This window comes from Emys orbicularis, chromosome 1, assembly GCF_028017835.1.
Source record: "Emys orbicularis isolate rEmyOrb1 chromosome 1, rEmyOrb1.hap1, whole genome shotgun sequence".
NCBI classification, from domain to species: Eukaryota; Metazoa; Chordata; order Testudines; family Emydidae; genus Emys; species Emys orbicularis.
In genome coordinates this window covers 109,454,122-109,474,292 of record NC_088683.1, presented here as the reverse complement: position 1 = coordinate 109,474,292, position 20,171 = coordinate 109,454,122, and the positions used below count along the sequence as shown (strand labels likewise).

Genomic DNA, 20,171 nt, shown 5'->3' with positions numbered 1-20,171 from the left:
ATAGGAGGATTTGATGTTTCTTGCTAAAGCAGACTGCTAACATGCTCCTTCTCCACTTCCGATTTCAACTCCCCCTTTACACCTATTCCTGTCTCTGTCCCCACCATCTTAAGAAAAGGAATTTATTCATTTGGAGCCCAACTTGGCCTGGACACTGCCTGCCGAGCGAACCATGAAAATCATGCTATGTAGCCATGTCGCATATCAAATACTGAAACAAAGCCATGGACATATATTAATTTGTTTTAGCTTATTTAAAATCCAACTAACTAGATCTGTTAGCATGGTACCGGGATTTGGCCTGGGCTCTTTTTGCGTTAGCTCATTCACAAATAGTTGGAGGAAGGTGGCAGGTGTAAAATGAAGGTTCTGCCCAAAAGTAGCTAGGCAGCTGTACAACAGGAAGGGGAGCACAGCAGGCTGCTGGTTGGGGGGGGGGGGGGGGGAGGAGGGGAATTAATGGATTATATTGAAACTAGGCCAATATCCTGGCTTCAAGATACTCATTTGAGGCACAAGGATATCCTCAACAAATGCAGGACTTTTCAGGTAAGGCAGAACAGCTGATCACTCTAGGTTTGTGTGACAAACCAACCTCAGAAAGTAGGAACCAGTTTCTTCAATGCTACGTTAACATCAGAAGACCTACTACAAAGTACCAAGTGTTGACACAGTAATATTTGCTTAACATTAATCATAAATACACCATCTGTAGAACCCAAAAAAACCCTTTCCTCTTCCCTGGAGATAAATTCTGCCTGTAGCCACCACTAGGTGGCAACTGAAACACATTCTGCAGGAAACACTCACAGTATCAATCCTCCCATTGCAGCAACTGTCTCATTGGTTCATTTGAAAGGGGAGGAAGGCTGGCTTACTTTTTTTCCAGGCTGTCCATGTATTCTTTCTTCTTTCTCCTACTTTCCTGGGCAGAGATCTAAGAGGGATGGGAAAACCCCACACAAAACATCTTTATAGCAAAAGGAAGCCACAAGTAAATCAATAAACTGGTTTAAAATATTGGCATTATTAAATCCAAGTCTGCTTGCTGTTCTTCTTTATTTTTTTCCCCTTGGCAATCAGCTCTAGAATTTCCTTGCCAATTCCCCATCCTAGTGCAAATACAGTCTTAACAAAAGCAGTAAAGTCACTCCCCTGCTCTAATTCTCTTTACCTTCTACACTACATCAACACTCAGACTTCTCAGAGAAAAAATTCAGGGGCAGGGATGGGACAGGGGTTTACAAACACACCAGGCTCCATTTTTAATGCTGGATAACTAATACAAGCCCCTGTGCACCTGCAAAATACCTGAGGGTGTGCAAGATCTGTGCAAGGACAATTTAGGTGGTCAGGTTGGAAAACTTGCCCTTCTAGCCAACCATTTCCCTTGCTGCAGGAAAAGCAAGGCACCTAGGATATTTCAGAGAGTCCTGACATAAAATAGCTAATTTAAGGCCCTGGAATTGTACTGAACGAAAAATATGGCACTGTGATACACAGAGGATTTAGAAACATGAAAATGGTGGGTAGAAGTCTCCCTCACCAGGTAGAGGGGACACAGAGGCCTTGTCTAGACAAGGTAAAAAGGGGGTGGCTTTCTTTAAATGGAGTTAGCTGACATGATTTCATACACCACTAGCACCTAATGTAGGCATAAATTAATATCTTTACAATTGTGTTAGCTTTAATTGCTACTCAGATGCTATGGTGATGAGCAAAATAAGTACCTGGACAGAGATTAATTACCCATCTAGTCAGTACCTAAGTGGTACGTAGCAGGGGATAGAAGGAAGAGTATCTTTATTAAAAAATACAAAAGTATTATTTGCTGCTTTTGTAGAACTGTTGTAGCCTTTTTGTATGAGACATGAGAGGGGACCATTCAGCAGAGCTCCAGCTTAAAATTACCTTGTTCTTTATTTTCCTGCGGATTTTCTTCAGTGCTTTTTCCTCTGCCTTTGTCAGGGGCAGTTTTGTAGGAATAGGGTATCCCTCAGCTATCAGCGTCCTCTTCTCTTCCTCCGTCAAGATCAGTGGACCAGTCCCCTGCAATTTCTGCATGTACCAAAGGGATGAGGGGTGGGGAGAGGCAAAGAAAATAGGAAACGCACCCAGATTAGTGGACCCTAGCACAGTTGTGCTGTAAGGCATTGGCCCTGGCAAATCTAACGCCAGCACTGGTGACCCCACTTTGGGGTCCCGACCCACAATTTGAGAACCAACCAATGATGAGTACTTATGAAAATCCCACCCTAGAGTTGATCACCTACTGCCTAAAGACAAAGTAGCAAGACATCCACTGTGATGCAGGTGACTGCATGGGTCATTAATCTATCAGAGCAGAGTAGTAGCTGCAAGAAGGTATAAAGGAAAAGCTTGTTACATAAGATATCCTTTCACTTCAGACTCCAGCTCCAGACAATCAGTGGGGAAGCCAAAGCCCAACTACTTGATCTGGAGTTTCAGCCAAAGTCTGGGAGGCTCCCCAAAAGGGATAACAACAAACTGGAAGTACAGAAAAAGTAAAACACCAGGTAAAAAAAAAAAATTGGAAAAAAGTCACCACGACTTACATGTGGTGCTGTCAGGAGAGGCGAATTGGAGAGTGCTGAAGTCATGCGTGATGTCACTTTAGCTGTGGCTTGTAGTTGGACAGGGCTTGAAGGCGGGAGGGACCTGGTTGGGCTTTGCCCTCCCTCAGAGTCACTGCCATGACTGCTAGGTGGGGTTGGAGGCAGGTGCAGTGGATCCATTGCTGATGGGATAGGAGAAACAAAACAGAAGGTGTTTATCCTAATGAGAGCCAATTGGAAGCTCCAGGAGAACCAACAAATAAAAGTAGGTTTAAAACTAGAGGCAAGTTAGCACTGAGAACAACTTGTTCTGAAGGCCCTGGAGCGAGAAAGATTCTCAAGGGGAGACTTGTGAATGTGCAGCTGCCCCAGCCTTCCAGCTGTACAGCACTTAATTAAGTGTTTGAAATGTACGACGTGACCTTTCCCAATGGCTCATCCCTCTAAGGAGCATGGTTAAAAGACTCTGCATACATGGTACTAGGTCTGGGAATTTCTACTTCCTCCCCGAATGCACTGTGGTACAAAGTACACTCCTCCAATATGTGATATCCCCTTCACTCATGAAGCAGTATTAATGGAGACAGCATCCAGCCAGTGCTTAAACTCTGCTAAGTCAGCAAAATATCTACCATCTCTTTTATTACTAATTCAATTCTAACTTCACTGTGTATTAACAACAACTATTTGTCCTTTGTTTCCCGTGGCATCCACACAGGCACTGTATGAACAGGGAGGAAAGAGCCAGTCCCTGCCCTGAAGAGTTGACAATCTAACAGCAGATTGTTTGGAGGGTTTAGTAGTTTGGTGCTACTGGAAGGCACCAGACAGATAGCCCTCATCACTGAATTTTTAATTCATCCAGAGTAGTACAGCACAGGTAACAGCAATATAAACTTGTCCCACACAGTGCCAGCCATACTGTCAGAAGACAGGACACTGGGCTAGATGGGCCATTGGTCTGACTCTGTATGGCTGTTCTTGTGTTCTTAAGATCCAAAGTAGGAAGAGTCAGTTTCTGCTATGCGCTTCATAATTCCAAACACCTCAATCAAGTCCCCTCAAGTTTACCGCTTTTCCAGGCTAAGTAATCCTGGCTTTCAAGGATTCTAGTTCTATCCAGTAACTGTGCAATCAGTAATACATTATAGATAGAAAGGATCATTTTCTGTATGAAAATTTTTTTATAAGTGGGTCAAAGAGGCTGGTTTCTTTAGCAGCCTGAATCAAATCCCTAGGAGACAGCCGCCTTGGTCTGGAGATTAGCAAAGATGGCTAGAAAGCCAAATAGTTCAACAGAGCACACTATGATCATTCTGCAATCTGGCTATCAGTCCAGCATCTTGGATTGGTAATTAACAAACCTTCCTTAGAAGACAGGTTCAGGAACTGATCTACTTCATGTGGCTCCAATTTAATCTCTGGAAGAACCTTCTGGCTCAACGGTTTCATCTACAGAAGGAATTAAAAAAATAAAATTTGAGTATAAGGAAACAAGGGAAGCTTCTCAGTAAGTGACCAGACCTCTTTCCCCCTCCTACTTCAAGATTTTTTTTACTGCTTCTCTGTAACGTATTAACCCAGGTCAATGAGACCATTATCCTGAAAAACAGTTGCTGGGGCTTCTCTTACTGATATAATTAGTTAAATAAGAGATTACTTCTCAGGATGACATTTCAGACCGACAGGTAATGTGCATTGCACTCAAATGACTTCTCTTGGAAACAGAGCTGGCACTAGCATTTGCTGGACCAACATGCAAAGGCTTTGAGCAGGTTTCTGCAAAAAGAGAAGTATTCTTTTTGGTGGGAGGAGGGTTTGGAACTATTGAGAGGATGTCAGGAGAGTTACCATCTGGAAGGGGCATCAGGGTTCTTGTCACTATGACCTGGGATATTAGGCCTAAGTTCATTTTACAAAGTGGAGAAGGAACAAGCAAAGAAAGGTATAGGCCAGAATCGGAAAGGGATACTGAGAAAGATGGAGCCCCCACAGCTGAGCACAGGGCTAGAGTCAGACCTGCTTTGTGAGCCTATCATTCCTGACCCGAGTGAGTCAGTCTTGCTCATTGGAGTAGCCAGGACAGCCAGAATCTTGCTGTGTAACTTCTTGGCCCAAAGCAAAAGTAAAAAATCAGGACCCAATAGGTTTTAAGAGTAACATGGTCCTGGGTCCTGCTTGTGATATTGTGGCATCCCAACTGTAGTAGTGGCACATGCTGGAGACTATGAATTCACACAAACTACAAGATGGTTAGGACAGTCTTAAATCTTTCAGCTTCCTGTGAAGTGAATTAATTTGCACCTGAGCACTTCTGATATGCAACCGAGCAATGAAAGTCTGGTTGTGAACATGGCCTGCCCACGCTGCAGCTGGAATGACATCACCCTGATGGATTGGACACCCTCCACCATCACAGGGGCGAGAAGGGAGGAGCTGAAAGAATAGGCCTTTAAAGCGGAGTTCTGTCTAATCAATAATTCTCGTCACTTATTTTCATTGACTGAAGCACATTCAAACTAAGCCCTGGTGAATGTTCTTTGGCTGTTGAATCTGTGGTCACAAATGTATCAGAAATGCTCCTTACTAAGCCTGCTGGGCTGAAGGCAGCAGCAGCCCAAAGTGTTGTAAAAGCTGAATACATTGAAAACGCAGGTAAGCGGCACAGCTGACTTTACACTGGTATGGAAGTTCTCATTACAAGTGCTGGCCACCCCACACAGGTGTTCTCATTTGGGTTAGGGCGAGTTTGAACAGCCTTGAGTCAAAATCATTGTGGATAACAGAAGATGTGCATCTTGCCACAGATTCCAGGGGTTAAGTGGTTAGCAATTCTAAGTGGGACTGATTCATCAGAGACTAAGTGTTCTAGAGATGAGTGAATCCCAGGCTTTGACCCTGTCCAGAAGAGGCTGTAAGTATAGAAAAGCAAATGATGCAGCCAGCAGCTAATAGTACCAGAGGCTGAATTATATAGACATTTTAAAAATGAGAACTCACAATATTGTTGGAGACGAGCAAACAAGAGACAACACCAACCCATAATGCTTTGCATGTCTGGAATTCTCAAACCTTCACACCAGAAAGACTACACTGCAGTGAAAAGCTTTATAGGAACCTCCATCTATCTGGACAAGCAGGAGAATAGAAAATATGCAAGTACCATGGCATCAGATTGCAACTGGGGTTCTTCGCCTTCCAGGGGTACAGGTGTGATGGTGAGACTGACAGAGGGGGTAAGGCCTGGCGCCTCACACAGCACAGGTTCAGTTTTTATTGTTGCTGAAGTCAATTCTGCACCCAGACACCATTCCTCATTCTCCAGGTCAGCTGGCAGGGAAAGAAAGTGAACAGCACATATTTAGATCAGAGATAGAACATAAAAACAAATCAAAAATTAAACCAGTTCCACCTGTCCCCGACAAAAGAAAACCAGAAAAGGCGGCATTAGCTCATTGTTATTAACAGAACCCCGTACCTATTTTCAGCATATTGTTCCATGCAGACAACTGAGCCATTTCATAACTGTAACCTAACCTTAGCCCTAGGATATGGGGATAAGTGGTGAGATGAGAGAGAGGGTAATCACCACCATATATTGCTGAAGGCTGCTAACACATGGTGGAACAAGACTAAACAAGCCATCGGATAAAGCAGCCCAAGAGTAGCATTCTACACCGGCTAATGTCAGTTTTAATCCTTCTCACAGTGCCTGTGTCTGGGCAGACTTTTGCTCACCCTTGTGCTTGCCGTCATTACACAACTGCAGAGACTGAACGACACTTTTAGGAACCAAGAGGCTTTTGCGCTTCCAAAATTCAATTTCTCTCCCCCAGTGTTTTATTTAATTAGCATAAAAGGGGATAATGGCTTTAATGATTTCATAGGAGTATTGGTGACATCATGATTAGCTCAGCTTCCTCCCCAAAGCAGCTGGGAGTCACAGCAGAAGATGTGCACTTTGACTGGCAGCAATTAAATGTACATCATGTGTTGGCAGAGCTATAACAATTCCCAGTTTATTGAAAGCTCGGCCATCAAGGGAAACTCAATGGTATTCAGCGGGCCAAGCTGGATTCTTTGCACTGAGGGCCAGGATTTGGTGGGGGTGGCAGTATCTCTACAGACTCTCCAGTAACACTCTGGTCAATGTGGTGAATCAGAGCACTTCGGGAGAGAGCCATGCTCTGCTTGCCTTGGTCTAAAGAACGAGTTAGCTTGCTCTAGAGTCATGAGGGTAAGGGTGAGAAGTCAGGAGGATTCCCACTTTTAACACAAGCCCATCAAGAGCCCAAAACAACTGCGCTATTACCACCACATATATCTATGAATTCTGATCATTGCATCCTGCCCAAAGAAATTACCACTGTTGTTCAGTTGCGTAAGCTATTCATCCCCCCGTGCCATGTTTCTGGTTCAGAGTGGCTGCATTTCAGTGGTGGGATAATAGTACCTGTGAGAGGCACGCTAGCTAAACCAACCAGTTAAAAACTCAGCTGGGTAGCAGGGATATCTATCCAGGGAAAAGATTTTGCTCTTTCTGCTGCTTCCCTATCCCGACTCCACACGCACACACCAGGAAACGCAAAAAGCCTTTGCATGCCTATATATTGATGTGCCATGGAAGCTCAGTTTGTAATGGACTGATTTATAGCTAGGGCCCTACCAAATTCATGGCCATGGAAAATGCGTCATGGACCGTGAAATCTGGTGTGTCCCCCCCCATGAAATCTGGTCTTTTGTGTGCTTTTACCTTATATTATACAGATTTTATGGGGAAGACCCACATTTCTCAAATTGGGGTTCCTGACCCAAAAGGGAGTTGCAAGGTTACTTTGGGGGTGGGGGCAGGGCCGGTGCAACCATTTAGGCAAACTAGGCGGCCGCCTAGGGCGCCCAGTGGTTGGGGGCGCCTAAAAGCCCGCTCAGGTGAGGAGGTGAGCTCGGGGGGGGGGGGGGAGCGTGGGGAGGGCTGCCTGCAGTAAGGGGGGTGGGGGCGCACAAGGGAACCGCTCCCCGCCCCAGATCACCTCCACTCTGCCTCCTCCGCTGAGCACTCAGCCCCTGCTCTAAGTCTCCTACAATTGGCGCCGCAAGCCTGGGAGGTGAGGAGAATTAGAGTGGCGCCGTCGTGCTCAGCGGAGGAAGCGGCGCGGAGGTGAGCTGGGGCGGGCTTCCCAGGAGGGGTTAGCTGCCGCGGGAGGGGGGGGGGGTTCTCCCTAGACGGGGTTAGCTGCCGCGGGGGCTGTCTCCCCGGGCAGGGTTAGCTGCCGCGGAGGGGGGTAGCGGCTGCAGGGGGGGCTCCCCAGGCAGGGGGGTGGCGGGCTCCCCAGGTGGGGGGCTGGGTTAGCTGGGTGGGAGGGTGGCGCAAGGTGGAAGTTTCGCCTAGGGCGTGAAACTTCCTTGCACCAGCCCTGGGTGGGAGGGTTGCAGTATAGCCATCCTTACTTCTGCGTGGCCTTCAGATCTGGGCAGCCAGAGAGCGGTGGCTGTTGGGCGAGCTCCCAGCTCTGCGGGCAGCGCCCCGCCGGCAGCAGTGCAGAAGTAAGGGTGGCAATACCATACCATGTCATCCTTACTTCTGCCCTGCTGCCTTCAGAGCTGGGCGGCTGGAGAGTGGTGGCTGCTGACTGAGGGCCCAGCTCTTCAGGCAGCAGTGCAGAAGTAAGGGTGGCAATATCACACCATGCCATCCTTACTTCTGTGCTGCTGCTAGAGGCGGCTCTGCCTTCAGAGCTGGGCTCCCGGCCAGCTGCCACCACTCTCCAGCTGCCCAGCTCTGAAGGCAGCGCTGCCGCCAGCAGCAGTGCAGGATTAAGGGTAGCAGTACTGCAACCCCCCCTACAATAACTTTGTGCGCCCCCCCCCCCCCCACACACACACACACACCCCCACACCCACCTTTTTGGGTCAGGACACCTACAATTACAACACACTGAAATTTCAGATTTAAATAGCTGAAATCATGAAATTTATGATTTTTAAATTCCTATGACCATGAAATTGACTAAAATGGACTGTGAATTTGGTAGGGCTCTATTTATAGCATGTCACTCACAAGTACCTTGAAGGCAGTATCACTTCACCTGGGACTGAAACCCAACCTTTCTGAGCTAGAATCATGCAATACAACAGTGACAAACAGCTTATACATCTGAACTGTGGGGGTGGGGGGATATATTTAGGCAGAACAAAGTTACTGGAGTTCAGACGCAAATGTGCAGCCTCCATCTTCATTTCGCCTGTTGGTATCAAGACTGCACACAACATTGCTGACAACTGAGTAACTGGAAGGAGGAAGACAACATACAGTTTTGATACTAGTCATTACTTTGTGGTGTAACCTAACTTACACTGCTGGCAAAAAGAGATGTAATTTGAATAGACACGCCGAGGGGGTTAAAAATGAAAACATATATCCTGTAATCAGAAACTTCAAAACAGCCACCCCAGCTCTGCCAGGGAGAATAACTGTATAGTGAGAGCTAAGACTTTTGTTTTTAAATGTCTGCCTGAAGTCTTCTGGGCAGCTTAAAATAGAAACAAGCATTTAGAGACAAAGGCAATACTGCCGAAATTTCAACTCAGGATAAAGGACACTGTGCTCCCTCAACCCTCCCCCACGCCCACTGCCTTCCCCGCCACAATGAAAATTTCCATTGTACTGAAATGGAGTTCCCTTCAGTTTACTGTGTGTGGATTACTCAGATTTTTAAAACAATATTCTCTGCTTTGTCTGGACATTAAATATCCTGTGGCACTTTTCACCAAAGCAAATCTTTTCTTATGAACTCTGCCAAAATGTTCCCTCCCCTCAGCTGTTGTGCAATGTTCTGTGCATTAGTTTGTTACTTCTCTTCTCCCCAGAGGTGGCCACATTTTAGTGGTGCTGTAGTTTGTAGGTCACTTTAGGATCCGTTGGGAGGAAAAGGACTCTGTTAATTTACATTCATAATGAACTGAAGCAGCAGCCTTGAGAGTTCTCCTGAGACATAGGACATCACACAAACAGGAGGCCCTGCCCTCTAGGCTATACTTGGTGATTATTAACAGTTCTAATCACTGATTTCACAAGGGCCTGGCTGCCATGACAGAAAGAGACATTTATCATTCTTTAAAATAGTCATTTTGCTGCACTGGAATCTCCAGAGGCCTCCGTAACAGCCACTTAGTTCTGCAGAAGTCATTTGGAATTATTCTAGACCTGAAAAGCCAGTTTAACCAATCAAATACTCATCAAGGCACGGATAGGTTAGCATTGACGTACTATATTTAACCAGGAAATTATTATAAGGAACTTTATCTGGCTCTTTTCTTGACAATCATCTCGTATATACACATGAGGAACAATCTCATTCCATCCAATCAACTCTTTGAAAGTGTGGAACTGAGAAATGTACCCACCTGACCAGAAAGCTACAAGTATTCCCCTCCCCGTCCCCCACCACTCCAGAGCAGAGTGCATCAGTGTATCTTAAAACATTTCATTGTCATCTTTGCTACAAAATCTCTTCCTAAGGCTTCCAAACCCTGGCTCCAGAGGACAGTGTTATACTGAGAGTACTGCTGTTGGCTGCTAGCACTGTCGCAAGCTAGCAGTGGTCATTGAAACACCAGAGTTCCATTATGCCTCAGCTTCATCAAGGATTCCAACGAAGGGCCTTCACTGGATCCGTCCAGCCCACCATGGATTGATACTGAGCAGTAATGAACCTAAGTGCACATTATGCCTCCTAGCCTAACTTTTTTCTTCTGGAAACTTGATTTTACACATGGACTTAAAGTCATTAGTAAAGCCATTTAATTTTTAACCTAGCCTCTGGCGGACATTTGTCCATTTCTTAAAACCACCACCCGCTGTCTCTCAACAGGTAGTTTGAAGCATCGCTGTTCAGACATTAGATGCAGAGGTAGGTGGGGGCCCTACCACTGGAACAGCACGATGGCACTAAAAGGCCAGACTGTAGAGCTGTATGCTGCTTGTTACTTGCCTGAATACTACAATCCCCTCATGTTCACAATCCTTGACATTCAAATGTATAGGCCCTTAAAAAAAAAAGTAATAATGGAGGCTGATGACATCTGACAAGTGAAGCTGCAGCCTGAACGCCAGCTTATAGCAGGAGGTGAAGCTCATACTGTAGCGGACTCAAAGCTTTATAGGAAAAACACCCACCCCCATCTCCACTGGAAAAAGATAAGGAGAACCCACTCCACAGTGAATCAAGCAATGCCTTTTACTCTGTAAAGAACTCATGCCTGTGTAAAAGCCCTCACATGCTGCTGAAGGCATCACTCATAGCAGAGTACAATATCCTAACTCAGTGGTCTGATTTACACTCTTTTCCAGCCTCTGAAAGGTAGCTGGCCCCTGTCTGTATGAATAACTGTTTCCTTATGCTCCCTGACCCTCCCCCCACCTCACAGGCTCTGGTCGCTCAGCATTACTCCTGCTACCCCCACTCAGCACACCCAGAGGCAGACACAAGCCCCGTTTATTAAGTCTGTAATGTTAGATGCCAATCCCACCACCCTCTACCCCACCCCCATCAGGTGAGAGGCTGCATTCATCTACAAATAGTTCCTTTTACAGACTTCCAGATGGTTTCCCCACCCACTTCCCACCCTCCCACTGCTACCACCAAAGATAATGAAACCAAAGCCACTGAAGCAGTCCTGACAAAGGAGGCACTGTTTGGTAATCAAACACTGGGGTACTTTTCAGACTGGCAAAATTAAATAGAGAAGGGGGGGGGGAAGAGGGGGGAGTGACAGAAGTACAGTGATCACACTACAGCCGGGATAATCAATAGGCAGACCGCAGGCCAAATCCGGACCACCAGATGTTTTTAACGGAGCCCAAAATATTTTTATTTACTTATCATTATTAATTTTCTCTGGAGTCCTGACCTTGACTATACCTTGACCAAAAAAATAATTGATTATACCTGCACTACAGAATTACAGCTGCCAACTGTCTAATCACACAAACCCAAACATGCTTGCCCCGCCCTTTGCCCTTCCCCTGCCCCACCCCACTCACTCCATCCCCCCTCCCTCACTTTTACCAGGTTGGGGCAAGGGGTGGGGTGCAGGAGGTGGTGTGGGCTCCAGGGTGGGGCCGAGGGATTCGGAGTGTAGGAGAGGGCTCTGGGCTGAGCCTGGGGCAGGTAGTGTGGGTGCGGGGTGCAAGCTCGGGAAGGGATTTTGGGTGCAGGAGGGGGCACTGGGCTGGGGCAGGGGTTTGGGGTGCAGGAGGTGGTGAGGGCTCTGGGAGGGGGCGCCGAGCTGGGGGAGGGGGTTGGAGTGCAGGAGGGGGTGTGGGGTGCAGGCTCCGGCCGGGAGGTGCTTACCTCAGGCGGCTCCTGGTCGGCGGTGCAGCAGAGCTAAGGCAGGCTCCCTGCCTGCCCTGGCCCTGTGCTGCTCCCAGAAGTGGCTGGCATGTCCCTGTGGCCCCTGGGGGGCAAGGGACTCTACGCACTGCCCGCGCCACCCCCGCAGCTCCCATTGGCCGCAGTTCCCCATGGAGGGTCTGCGGTGCAGCACCCCCTGCTGCCCAGGCTCCCCAGCCGGGCTCCACTTCCCACCTGGCCGAGGCCTCCGGAGGGAGAGGAGGGGTGGGGGCGAGAGCGGAGCCCATGGGGAAAAGTGGACAGGCCGGTCCACTTTCAAAAGGTGGAGGGCCCCGGGACCCCAACGCCCCCTATTCAGTGCAGCCCAGCGGGAGGCTGCATCCCAACCCACAGCCCTGAACCCCTCCCAGAGCCAGCACTCCATGCCCCCTCCTTGCACCCTGAACCCCCTCCCGAACCCCAACCCCCTATCCCAGCCCAAAGGTGAGTGAGGGTGGGGGGAGAGTAAGCGACCGAGAGCGGGGGGGGGAATTGAGTGAGTGGGCTGGGGCTTTGGGGAAGGGGTGGGGCCTCGGGAAAGGGGCAGGGTAGATCCTGGGTTGCCCTTAAATTCAAAAAGTGATCTTGGGCATAAAAAGGTTGGAGACCACTGATCTAGGACCATTAAAGTGGTGCACCACTGTGACAGAGTTCCCTCTCCACCTCTGAGAAGTGAGCAGTGAAGCATTTATTGTGGAGGGTTGGAGTGGGAAAGGATTACATGCACTTTGAAAAAACAGTCAAATTTGGAGGCAACCAACCTTGATGCCTTGACAGCATCCTTTGCAAAATGAGCTATGTGGAACTTCTTTTCACAAACAACATTTTGCTTTGCATTAATGGGAATGGACCAGGTGTAGGTCAGTGAAGAATTTGCCCCACTTTATTAATTCAGTATTTAAGGAAAACACCTGACAACATAAGTGACAGGACCCTGTTTGTATTAGGCATATGGAGATTAACTTGGGCTTTGATTTTATAAGTGTCTCCACATTGTCTTGTTTTGTTTGTTTATTTGTTTTTGGTTTGTTCATTTTTAAAAGAGCCCATTAGAGAATAACACTGCCTTGGCAAACACAGGATGAGTATTACTTTGGGGCAACCCAATTTCAGCCTCTCTAACTATAAAATTGCAAGACGGTTTTTGCCACAAATGCCAAGTCTCACTTTTAGTCAAGGCAAGTTGTTTCAAGTCCAGGAGCGACCACAAAGCATTCCTGGGTACAGAAGCACAGGGAAGAAGGCAGGTGTGCACCAAGGATAATCCTCAGCCCTTCAGGGATAAGGGGAAGGATATACAGCCACCTGGTCACCGTTTATCAAATGAACAGCTAGTTAGCTGATCCCAGTGCTGCTGACCCTTCTCCCTTCACACACCCCCAGGAGGCTCCCAAGATGGAGTCTGCCAACAAACTATTTCATTTTCCTCAGGGGTCATAAAACTCCAGCAAGACGTAGAAGCCTCAGCCTCCAGATTCCTGCCATTCGCTGCTCTCTTTTAGTATGGCTATTTGTATTACATTAGCACCCACAGGCCCCAGTTAAGATCAGGACCCTACTGTAATAGGTGCTGTACGTAGAAAACACGGTAAGAGACAGCATCTGCCCCGAAGGGGTTCGCAATCCAAGCAAACAAGATAGACAAAGGGCAGGAGGAGAAGGAGATGCAAAGAGATTTGCCCACTGCAGGTCAGTGATAGAGCCAGGAATAGAACCCAGGTCTTTCCCATCTCCTAGTCTGCTGCACTATTCACTGGTCCATGGTGCCTCTTAAGCTTGTGTTTCTATCTCCTACTACTTTTTGGGAAGGGGTGGGAGGAAATATTTTCCCCTGTCTAGCTGTAGTAGCAAATAAGGCCTTTTCTTGAGGTTTAAAACTCTCAAAGGGGACCTAAGTCCCCAGAAGATTTTAATATGCTGTGAGCGCTTCTATTCGCATGCCCCACACAGGAATGTCTCGTGCTTAGAAATTATTCAGAATCCTACCTTCATGGGAAGCCTCTGCAACTGTTCCCCAAACCAAGGGTTCATGGTTAAGTTGAAATAAACTGTAATGCAGGAAATGAACACTTTGGCATAAGCTCATCAACTCCTGGAGCATAGTTTCTATTTTCATGCTATTGTCTACATATCTCCCCAGGCATATATGTGCTCTGTCTAAGTGGAATGCAGCCAGTTCTTATGCTTTGCTCCTTATTCACCAACTTAGAAAAACACCAGAATATAGTCAGCAAAGGGTAAGTCAATAGTTCACAGATCTATACATAAAAAATGATTTTTACAGATTGTCAGTGTAGTTTACAAAGTTTATGCAAAATTTAATGCCATAAGAGAGTCTGAAAATTCCAACAGACACCAGGCATCCCTTGCACATATGCTGCAAAATAGCTACGCTATGCATTGCACTCATATTACTAGACATATTTGGACTGAAGCTTTCAAACAACATGCAGTTTTGCAGATAACCTACAAATATACAGAAAAGGTTTTGGAAAGAAATTAACAATATATTTTGCATACATTGAACTTTAAAAGAATTATGAACTAGGAAAATGCAGTGTTAAGTAAGGCCCGGATCCTGCGAACAGTTAAGCCTATGCTTAACTTTACTCATGTGAAGTCAATGGGACTACTCACATAAGTGAAGTTAAGTATGTCCTTAAGTGCTTGCAGCAGTGGGAGGTTATTTAAAACTTAGAACTTCTTGAAGATCTATCCATATAAATTATAGTTGTAGGTCTTAATTTTTTAAGTCATGGAAATATTTTTAAATACTCCTGGCAGTGGGCCAAATTCATTCCTGGTGTGTGCCACTTAGTTGGACTCATATCAGAAATGAATTGGCCCCATGTAATAAATATTATTGCAAGTACAATAATTAATAATAATCAGAATAATCATTCAACTACTATAATTTAAAACAAAAATTAAAAGACATGTTTGATGTGAATGTTGTGGACCAGGAATACCTTTGAAGCCTTGGTTTCAGATAAAAACAGGAGTAGATTCCTCAATATCTTCTAAATGTAAATTGTGAAAACCTTTCACAAAACACCAAATGTGCTACTTTTCTTTAGCTTCACCTCATCCTGAGTGTGTCCCAGTGGTTAGAGCACTGGACTGGAACTCAGGAGACCTGGATTCTATTCCTGGGTTCTGCCACTGGCCTGGTAAATGACCTTGGGCAAGTCACTTCATTGCTCAGTTTTCCCCATCTGTAAAATGAGGATAATACTGACCTCCTTTATAAAACCCTTTGAGAGCTATGGATGAAACCCATTATACAAGAGCTAGGTATTGTATCATTACTACTCCCTATGAGAGACCTTTCTGATATATCCAGCAACAGAGGGTCCTGTGGCACCTTTAAGACTAACAGAAGTATTGGGAGCATAAGCTTTCGTGGGTAAGAACCTCACTTCTTCAGATGCAAGGTGAGGTTCTTACCCACGAAAGCTTATGCTCCCAATACTTCTGTTAGTCTTAAAGGTGCCACAGGACCCTCTGTTGCTTTTTACAGATTCAGACTAACATGGCTACCCCTCTGATACCTGATATATCCACTTGATCTGCGTAATTTGTTCATAGAACAAGAACTTTTGGATTCATACCTTAGGCTCTAAAGCAGAAGGTCTGAGCTCAGTTTGGTTCGGTCCCCGTTTGCAGATCATAGAGGTAAACCTAGTGGTCTTGAACTGATACACAGAGTGAAGCAGAAACCTCTGCACACAAGTCCCACCCTGTGTACTACACTTACCAGGGACCCTGCCTCAAACTGGAGAGGCCAATCACCGAGGGCTCTTTGATAGCCTGACGGAGGGATTCCCTCCAGCAGAAATTCAATATAAACTCCACCACCCTCTCCCCACGTGGGTGGACAGAGGGGGCTTCCTCCTCTTCACTCCATCTCTATTCAGAGTGTGTCACCTGCTGCTAGGACGGCAACACGATTTCCAGTGAAATTAAATTAGAATCTCTGTTACTAGGGAAACAAGCTTCAATTTCCAAGGATATTTTAAAAAAGGCAACTTTATCCTTTAGGAAATTGGATGTGGAGAATAAAAAAAACCACCTCTACATCACTGCTTAACCTCTCCACCTCCACCACCCCCACCATGCCTTTTATGCAGGTGTCCTCCTGTGGAGCAGCTACATTATATTTAGTGATTCACCAGAGCCATGATTCACCATAAGGCCGGGGGCCTTCAGCGAGGGATTTAACAGTCACCTGCCCACTCCCAATTCAAGTAAAAATAATACATAAGTGGTAACGGAATGCTAAGTAGCAGATCCGCTAGAATTACATAATTAAAATACATCAAGTTAAAAACTACTAAATAAAAAGCTCAGGAAGTTAGTTTACAGCCAAATATATATCAGAACATTTACCGTATATACTCGTTCATAAGCCAAATTTTGTTAGTAAAAAAGGGAAGCATCAGAGAAGGGGGTTGGCTTATGAATGGGTATAGAGAAGGGGAGAGGTGGGACACAGCCCCTCCCCCCCCCCGCCCCCACCCAACAAAAGGTGAAAGGAGAGGCAGCACAGCCAGCAGAATCAGAAGGGAAGAGGAAGGGCCAGAGTCTCTCCGCTTCTGGCCACACTGCTCTCCCCCCAGCCGAGCTGGCAGGCTGTGGCCATGCCGCCCGGCCTGCTGGAGCAGCTCCAGCCAGGCCAGAGACATCCTCCCCTAGCCCGCCCCAGGTAAGGTGGGAAGGGATGGGATGGGGAGAGCGTGAGGATCCCGGGCTAGGGGTGACATAGGGAGGGGTCATGTGGGGAGGTTCCAGGTTAGGGGTGGGGTCATGTGGAGGGTGGTCACAGCAGGGGTTACTTCCCTGACCCCCAGCTTCTTCCCCCTCCCACCCCCAAAAAAAATTTCCCCACCAGTTGCTGTCCCAGCCCGTCAGGGTAAGCAGCTGGCGCACCAGGACATTTTGTTTACTTAGGTTTACCTCTGTGCCTGCGGACGCCTTGAGGTAAACCAACCGTCCCAGCCCACGAGTGGCTTATCCTGATGGGCCGGGAGCCAAAGTTTGCCGACCCCTGAATTATAGGGTCGGCTTATGAATGGGTCATAAAAATTTGCTATGGTTACTTATCCATCTTGGAGGGGGGTCGCCTTATAAACGAACCGGCTTATGATGGAATATATACGGTAATGTAATAAGCAGCCTTGATAAAGTAATAGGTGGCAAGGCATGTGCTATAGAATTGTTACTTGTGGTGCAATGACTGTAGCTGGTAGTTATTGCTTCCCTTTGAAAGTACATGGAGGGGATGGTTTGATGGGATAACGTGATTTTAGTCAATAGGTCAATAACGTGCCATCGCAGGTAATTAGTATCAATGGTCAATGCAGGTCTGGCTGGAGTATCTTGCCCACATGCTCGGGGTTCTGCTGATCACCATATTTGGGGTCGGGAAGGAATTTTCCTCCAGGGTAGATTGGCAGAGGCCCTGGAGGTTTTTCGCCTTCCTCCGCAGCATGGGGCAGGGGTCGCTTGCTGGAGGATTCTCTGCGACTTGAAGTCTTTAAATCATGATTTGGGGACTTCAACAGCTGAGTCCAGGGAGAGAATTATTCCAGGAGTGGGTGGGTCAGCTTTTGTGGCCTGCATCATGCGGGAGGTCAGACTAGATGATCATAATGGTCCCTTCTGACCTTAAAGTCTATGAGTCTAGATATGATACTTTCCCTTAGGCTACATCTACACTGCACACCACTGGCAGAGGCTTGCAGGGTACGTGCAGCTATGCCCCACAGTGAAAAGCAGGCTGCATCTAGGCTGCAGTGTGTAGCTACACACAGCAGTGGGGAAAAGGTTCCATTTGGCAGAGAGGCAGCAGGGAAAAGCTCCAGCGGCAGGGAGCTGCTGGTAGCTTTTCCCCAGTGCTTCCCTCCTGTCAGAACTTTCCCCTGAGGAGGGGAACGGCTCCAGCAGCAGGACACTACGCAGCTAAAAACAGCAACATAGACAGGGGAGGCACTACTTGGGTATGTAGAGAGCTGTGTTGGGTACATAACTTAAGGGTTCGGGCATGTCTTTATTCACTTAAGCAGTCTCTCACCATTTACACTGCTATATATACACACCTGTGCTAGGGAGCATGCAGCATATGTACCCCACGCACTGCTGTAAAAAGTGTGCAGCATATAGACACCCTTAGTGTTACAGGCTAAAGGTCTCATCCAACAATGTTCCTACTCCTCTCCCCGCAGTCAGCACACACTGACTTCAGCAGGAGTAGAAGGCACTCAGCACCTTGCATGGTTGAGCCATAAATGCTTATTGCTAGGCCAGGGTATTAAAGGGTGTTTAAAAAAAAAAAAAAACCACCATGCTAAGTTATTGCCTTCACCCACAAAACAGAAAAGCATCTTTGTGTGACGACATAGTCCAGACACCCCAGGGGGGAACAGGAGGTCTGAATTCCAAAGAATAAGCAATTGAATAATCTGATTGTATACAATATTATTGTACTGTAAAAGTGAATTGAGTAAGATATCGCATCAAAACTGGTGACACGCTGGCCATGAATATCATTGCGTGATGTATGGGATGGATGGTATGTAAAGAGTTATGTTCCTAAAATATGTTTTGGGGGCAGACTTGATAAACAAGCCTGCCATAGACAAAGGAATGTGTATTTACCTGTCTGGATCAATCTTTGTAAGCCATAGACAATGAAAGTACATTTACATATAAAGGTAAACAAAGCAATCAAGCTACCAAGCAGCTGGGGAAACAGCTTAGTAAGCACATCAGGGGACAATCTGCACCCCCAGGAAGTCTTCCTGGCTCTTGAGGCCAAGACAATGGACTCTGGGAAACATAAGGGGAGCACAAAGATAGTCTAGTGATCCATCACTAGATGGATTATATGAGCAAAAGTTAATAAGACTGGGACTTTTCAGGTTGGAAAAGAGACAACTAAAGGGGGATATGATAGGTATGGGGGTGGTGTCCCTAGCCTCTGTTTGCCAGATGCTGGGAACGGGCGATGGGATGGACCACTGGACGATTACCTGTTCCGTTTATTCCCTCTGAAGCACCTGGCATTGGCCACTGTCGGAAGACAGGATACTGGGCTAGATGGACCTTTGGTCTGACCCAGTATGGACGTTCTTATGTTCATCATTTAGGGGACAGAGAACAGCACCGTCGGAGCCTGTGAACAGTCAATCCTCTTGGCCTGAAAGGCAGGAGCTGCTGAAAATTTGCTGTGAGAAACTGTTTTAGGCAAAGGCATAGCTTGCTCAAATTCAGTTTTAGGCACTAAAAAGTGTGGTTTTTGTTTTCTTTGTAACCCTTTTCTATCTTTTATTCTTGCCTGATATCACTTAAATCTGTGTTCTGTATTAAACTTATTCTTGTTTGATTACAAAACCATCTCAGTGCTGTTATACTGAGGTAAAGTGGGAATCCTCAGCTACACTAACAGGCTGGTGTGTGCTCTGTCTCTTTGGCAGCAGCAACCTTAGTAACTTCTGTGAGCGTCCCAGTGAGGGGGACCGGACACCACAGGGAGACATCTCTGGGAAACTCTGGAACTGGTGTTCACTGATTGTTACCTGCAAAGCAAGGTTTTGACTGGCAGAGGCAGACAGGCTGGAGCGTCAGGAAGCGGATACAGTTTAGCAGCAGCAAAGCTCTCACTTGCATATGGGCTACATGGCATACGGGCTACACGGTGGCTTACAGTTCTGGGTTCCCTGAGGAGAGTGTCACGCTGCCCCACATGAAGTCTTACAAAATAAGAGCCCCGTTCTATACGGCTGGATCCTTAATTTGTATCAAAATCTGATCCGATTGGCCTGTACTTTTTTCTGAGCTCTCTTTTCCTCATCATTTCAGATTCCCTCTGCACATATATGCAGAATCTTTTTATCTAGCCTGCTTCTGCTCCCCTCCTGCAGAATTTTCTCCAGTGTTAGTAAGATCACAACTCATCTCCATGGAGTGAATGCAAATATACAGCAGTAGGTGTCAAGCCATCTGCTCAGTGGGCTAATATTTTAGAGAACGTAATTCCTTTACATTCTTTACACTCAGCCTCTTATCTGGCCTCATCTCTTGATTTTTCCCCCCCACATTTCAAGTACCCAGGGCCTCTCCTGGAAAATGCAAGATTGTTTCATAACACCTATTATGGAATTTGACGATCCTAGTCAGAGGCAAAAGTAAGCCATTATGGTGT

At 46.6% G+C, this 20,171-nt stretch overlaps 1 protein-coding gene across 2 annotated transcripts in view; it reads right to left on the bottom strand.

Moving 5' to 3' along the window:
- The window catches only part of CREB3L2 (cAMP responsive element binding protein 3 like 2), a 119,452-nt gene that overhangs the window by 29,045 nt on the left and 70,236 nt on the right, over nucleotides 1-20,171 (bottom strand). For both annotated transcript variants that reach the window (XM_065420647.1, XM_065420651.1), the window contains exons 3-7: nucleotides 5,740-5,906; nucleotides 3,941-4,028; nucleotides 2,577-2,758; nucleotides 1,912-2,058; nucleotides 879-937 (exon numbers count right to left, since the gene is read on the bottom strand). In XM_065420647.1, the coding sequence (XP_065276719.1) occupies nucleotides 879-937; nucleotides 1,912-2,058; nucleotides 2,577-2,758; nucleotides 3,941-4,028; nucleotides 5,740-5,906 (643 nt within the window). The remainder of the gene's footprint in view (nucleotides 1-878; nucleotides 938-1,911; nucleotides 2,059-2,576; nucleotides 2,759-3,940; nucleotides 4,029-5,739; nucleotides 5,907-20,171) is intronic.